Source organism: Arachis hypogaea, chromosome 20, assembly GCF_003086295.3.
Source record: "Arachis hypogaea cultivar Tifrunner chromosome 20, arahy.Tifrunner.gnm2.J5K5, whole genome shotgun sequence".
Classification (NCBI taxonomy): Eukaryota; Viridiplantae; Streptophyta; class Magnoliopsida; order Fabales; family Fabaceae; genus Arachis; species Arachis hypogaea.
Window position 1 is genome coordinate 28077383 of NC_092055.1, and position 4740 is coordinate 28082122.

A 4740-nucleotide genomic window follows, 5' to 3' on the forward strand; every position below is an offset into this window, starting at 1 on the left:
TTGAATTCCTGTGAAGTTAGATATCAGGATTGCCTAGAGGATTCATATTTTCTTATGTGTTTTTATTTGGAACTATTACCCTACTAGAAATTTTCGGGTTCTCACCCGTTGTTGTTATTCTGTTTTTTAGATGCAGGATGCAATGCAGCTCGCTAAGAGTGTACAATTTCTTATGATGAAGCGAAGAGGATTCATTTGAGATGTATTTTGGTTCTAGAGTTCTCTCCTCTTTTGAAAATATACTGTTGTATAACTTGAATTTTCTTTTAGAGGCTTTTCTTGGAGAGATAGGTTGTCTATTTTGTAGATTCTCTTATGTTGTAATATTCTAGCCAACCTTTCTTCGCGGGTCGAAACTAGTGACTGTTATGTACCATCAATGAACTTATGTATATATTATGCTTTTGTATATACAACATTTATTGTGTTAACATGTTCGTGTATGTGTGATTGACGGCTATCACCGTTTACTATTCTTCACAGGCTCTTAGTTATATTATTATTCTTCTATTATTATGTACGTATCTTTCTTTTTAAGTGTCGTAATACCTCACCTTTGATTTTTGCTATAGGGTGTTACAATCTTCTTCTTCTTAGTTTAATATCACAATTAGTATAACAAAAATAACACAAAATTTAACTCAACTAAATTTGATAAATGACATAAGAAATTTTTAAGAATCACAAATCTAAAATTTAACTCGACTAACAAAATATATTCAAATGTGTTTTAAAACTAAAAACTACATCAATTTATTACAAATGACACAAGAATGATTAGACCTTTATATATAAGTTTAATACCACTCAATTAATTCCATGATAACAAGAATTGGTTAAGAAATTTTCTGTCTCATAGGTAAAAAACTTCGATATCAAAATTAAGAAACTTCCTATGTCGCAATTAAAAAATTTTAATACTATTTTTCTTATAAATTCAACACAATTCAAAACTCTCATTCCTCCTCTTTTTATCATCATCATCATCTTTCTCATCATTATTCTTGTTCATCATTAAAAAATCTCTTGTGTTACAGTTAAAAAATTTCGATGCTATTTCTAATAAATTCTGCACAATATAAAACTCTCAGTCATCTTCCTTCTCTTATTCATCATTTTTGTCGTCGTCATCATCATCTTGTCACGGTTAAAAAGTTTCGTTGTCAAAATTAAAAACTTCACGTGTCACAGTTGAAAAATTTTAGTGCTATTTTTCTGATAAATTCTGTACAATTCAAAATTTTTTCTCCTCTTATTTGTTCTTCATCATGATCATCATCTTCTTTTTCTTCTTCATCTTTTCTTTTTGTTTCACCTTCTCATAATTCTTTTTTTACCCTCTTAATAAGAATAAAAAAATCAAATAAAAAATAAAAAATATTACAATAACCATTAAAAAAAGAAGGAGAAGAAATAAAAAATATAATAGCAGTAGCAATAAAAGAACAATGATAAAAAAAATATACATTGTGTGAATAATTTTTGTTAATAAGTTTGACAGTTGGATTTGGTTGATAAAAATGCTTGAATGTATTTAGTAGGAATAAAAATTCATGTACTATGACAATTGTAATCAAATTCTTTATGTATTAATTATAATTGTTTAAAATTTGTTTTATTTTATTTTCTCTCATCACTTACTAATTTAGCTTGTCATTTTATTAAATTTGTTATAAACTGAAATAAAATTAATTGACTTACCATAATTAACTTTTTAACTTTAATCTAACCTAAATTTTGTTAATTTAATTAATTAATCATCATGTAATTTTTTATTACAAATTATAAAAATTATTAAAAATATTTAATTTTATAATTTTTTATTTTTTTAAATTATACATTTATTAATCAATTTCAATCGCAAAATAAAAAAATCTCTAAAGACAAAAAATAAATAAATAAAAATTCAAAGGCACAAAAAATTTAAATTTTCAAAATTTCTCTCTCTTACTTTCTTAAATTTTTTGAAAAAAAATAAAATATAAAATAGAACTTCTCAAATCATTTTTATTATTTGTAAAAAAGTTATATCATAGTTAGGGCCGTTTGGAAAATTTCAAAAGTAATTTTTTTGAGTTTTTGACTTATGAAAAGTAGTAGTATTAATGTCTAATGCAATTTTTAAAACTAAATTGTAGCTTTTTAAGAAGTTATTTAGGAGCTTATAGAGAAGTTAAAAAAAATTTATTTCTCTTATAATACTACTACTTTTTATCACATTTCTATAAAATAAGCACTTTTAGAACTAAAATTCCAAACACAAAATAACTTATTTATAAGCTACTTTTAATATAGCCATTTATTGTTTAAGCTATTTTTTCAAAAGGAGTTTAATTAAGTTATTTACCCAAATTGAGCCTTAGTTAATTAGGTTAACAAAATTTAGGTTAGATTAAGAAAAGTTATACCATAGTTAAAAATTGTTAGAGAAGTTTTATTTTATATTTTATTATTTTTTTCAAAAAATTTAAGAAAATAAAAGAGATAAAATTTTGAAAATTTTAAATTTTGTATGTCTCTTGAATTTTTTTATTTATATATTCTTTATCTTTCGAAATTTTTTATGTTTTGTGATTGAAATTAATTAATAATAAACGTATAATTTGAGAAAAAAATTTATAAAATTAAACTGTTTTTAATAATTTTTATAATTTGCAAAAAAAAAATTACATCATGATGAATTAATTAATTAATTAAATTTTGATTAGATTAAAGTTAAAATTAATCATAATAATTTAATTTATTTTATTTTATTTAATAATAAAATGACATGTCACAAAAGATAATTTTCCTTTTAATTTAGAAAGAATTGAATAAAATTCACCTTAAAAATATATCTAAATCTGTTAAGCGTGTATTCATTAAAAATATATCTAAATCTGTTAAGTGTGTATTCATCTAAAATTCTCTCCTTCGTCGTACTATCATGCAATGTAAAGATATAAAGTGAAGAAAAGAAAAAGCTGGTGTTGTAAAAATAACTTAGAAATTTTCGGACATATGGATACATTTCAGTAAACAATATTAATAAGGAGGCATGCATGCATGCATGTACGGCGACTGTGAATCTTTAATTTATGCATTTTGAGTGAGTCCTACACTCACTTATTATAAACATCAATATCTAAAACAACAGAAGTTCATTTCTCACGCAAGGTCAGATCAGAACAGATAACAGATTCATTGTTGCTTAATGAAAGTAGCAATCCTTGGCACGACGAGACGAGAGTTTTCGTCATATGGCTTATAAACTTGATCGGAATGTCCAATACCCTTATTCAGTTCCAGCTCAACACGCCCACCCCAACTACTATTCTTCAGATCCCTAAAGTAGTTCTCTCCAGCAGGTCTCAACGGATCAGTCTCCGCCACACACACCAAAACCCTCCTACACCCAAGCGTATTTAAATCTTCCGCCGCCGGTTTCAGCCTTGGATCCTCTGGCCCCTTATTATCCTTGCACATATACAGCCACTGCCTATCTTCCCCTAATCCACCAAAGAAAGGGTGCACCATAATCGCACCCTCCACATTTATACCATTCGGTGGTCCTGTTTTTCCCACTTGGCTGACCACGTAATGGGTGATGTTACCGCCAGCACTGTTTCCGGCGATGAAAACACGCTGCAGGTCGGCGTAGTCGTTTAGCCAAGGCTCCGGCCCGGCCCCGTTTGCGTGCAACGCAATCCAATCGAGGGAGGTCAAGGCCTCCTCGTAGCAAGCAGGTGGTGGTCGGGCCGGGAACTTGGAGTACTCTACGGAGACAGCAAGGACGTTGGATTGATTGGCGATGTCGGCGAGATGGTTAGTATATTCTGGAGAAAGGGCAGACCTGGAGCAGAAGCCACTCCCATGGAAGTAGAGGACGACGGGGAGTTTTCTGTTGTCAGGGTTTTTTGGGAGGAAGAGGCGAGCGATGAGGCGAGGGTTGGTGGTGGTGATTTCAGCATCTTTGATGTGGAGTTCGAAGGGAGGAACGAATGCTGGTAGAGGACGGAGGACCTCCACGGTTCCGTCTGTGTAGACAACAAAGAAGTCGAACTCGTGAAATATCTCCTTTTTCGGCGGGGTAGCTGCCACTGTTGTTATGCGTTTTTTGTTGTTTGGTGCAGTGCTTAGAGAGAGAGATTGATGAATCTTAGGGCTGTAGGTGAATGAAAGGTTTGTTTCCCGAGGTGGCGTAGGGGTCATCAGACGGAAAAAATCATATTGCTTGAGGAAGGAAGAGCTCAACGATGTCATGGTTGCCATTGTTGTTGTTGTGTGTATGTTGGACTGCTAAGATAGAGTGATGAATGTGGTGAGGGTTTCAGATGGACGAAGGCTTCACTTATATAATGAATGGATTCAACTAATAACCATTCTCCATTCTTCATGGAAAAAGAGAACATGTTAGCTGGAATCTACCTTTTTAAATTGTTATTATTCTTAGTCATATGGACACATGGAGGCTGATTTTTTTTTGTTATGGAAGAGCTGGATGTGCTTTGCCGGGTTATGGGATGAGGATGAGCTATACCAATATGTGGGACAGGTTTTTTGTTCAAAGATGGTGAGAAGAAATCGGACCAGCGATTTACTTTTTGAAATTTTTTTGAGCAAATCGGAGGGTCCGTTTTGCATGTAGAGGAGGAATGAAAATAACATTAAGCAAATCGGACCCTGCGACTTGTATGTGAACAAAATTTTTTTATATAACTTTAAGGTAATCGCATGGTCCGTTTTCTTTGTTAACGAAGT

The 4740-nt window shown here is 30.9% G+C and overlaps 1 protein-coding gene across 1 annotated transcript; it reads right to left on the reverse strand.

The window, feature by feature from the left end:
* Positions 1-2967: 2967 nt before the first annotated feature.
* LOC112786326 (probable carboxylesterase 1) lies at positions 2968-4342 on the reverse strand. The gene has a single exon (XM_025829716.3). The coding sequence runs from the start codon at positions 4249-4251 to the stop codon at positions 3181-3183; it is 1071 nt and encodes a 356-aa protein (XP_025685501.1). The 5' UTR covers positions 4252-4342; the 3' UTR covers positions 2968-3180.
* Positions 4343-4740: the final 398 nt, after the last annotated feature.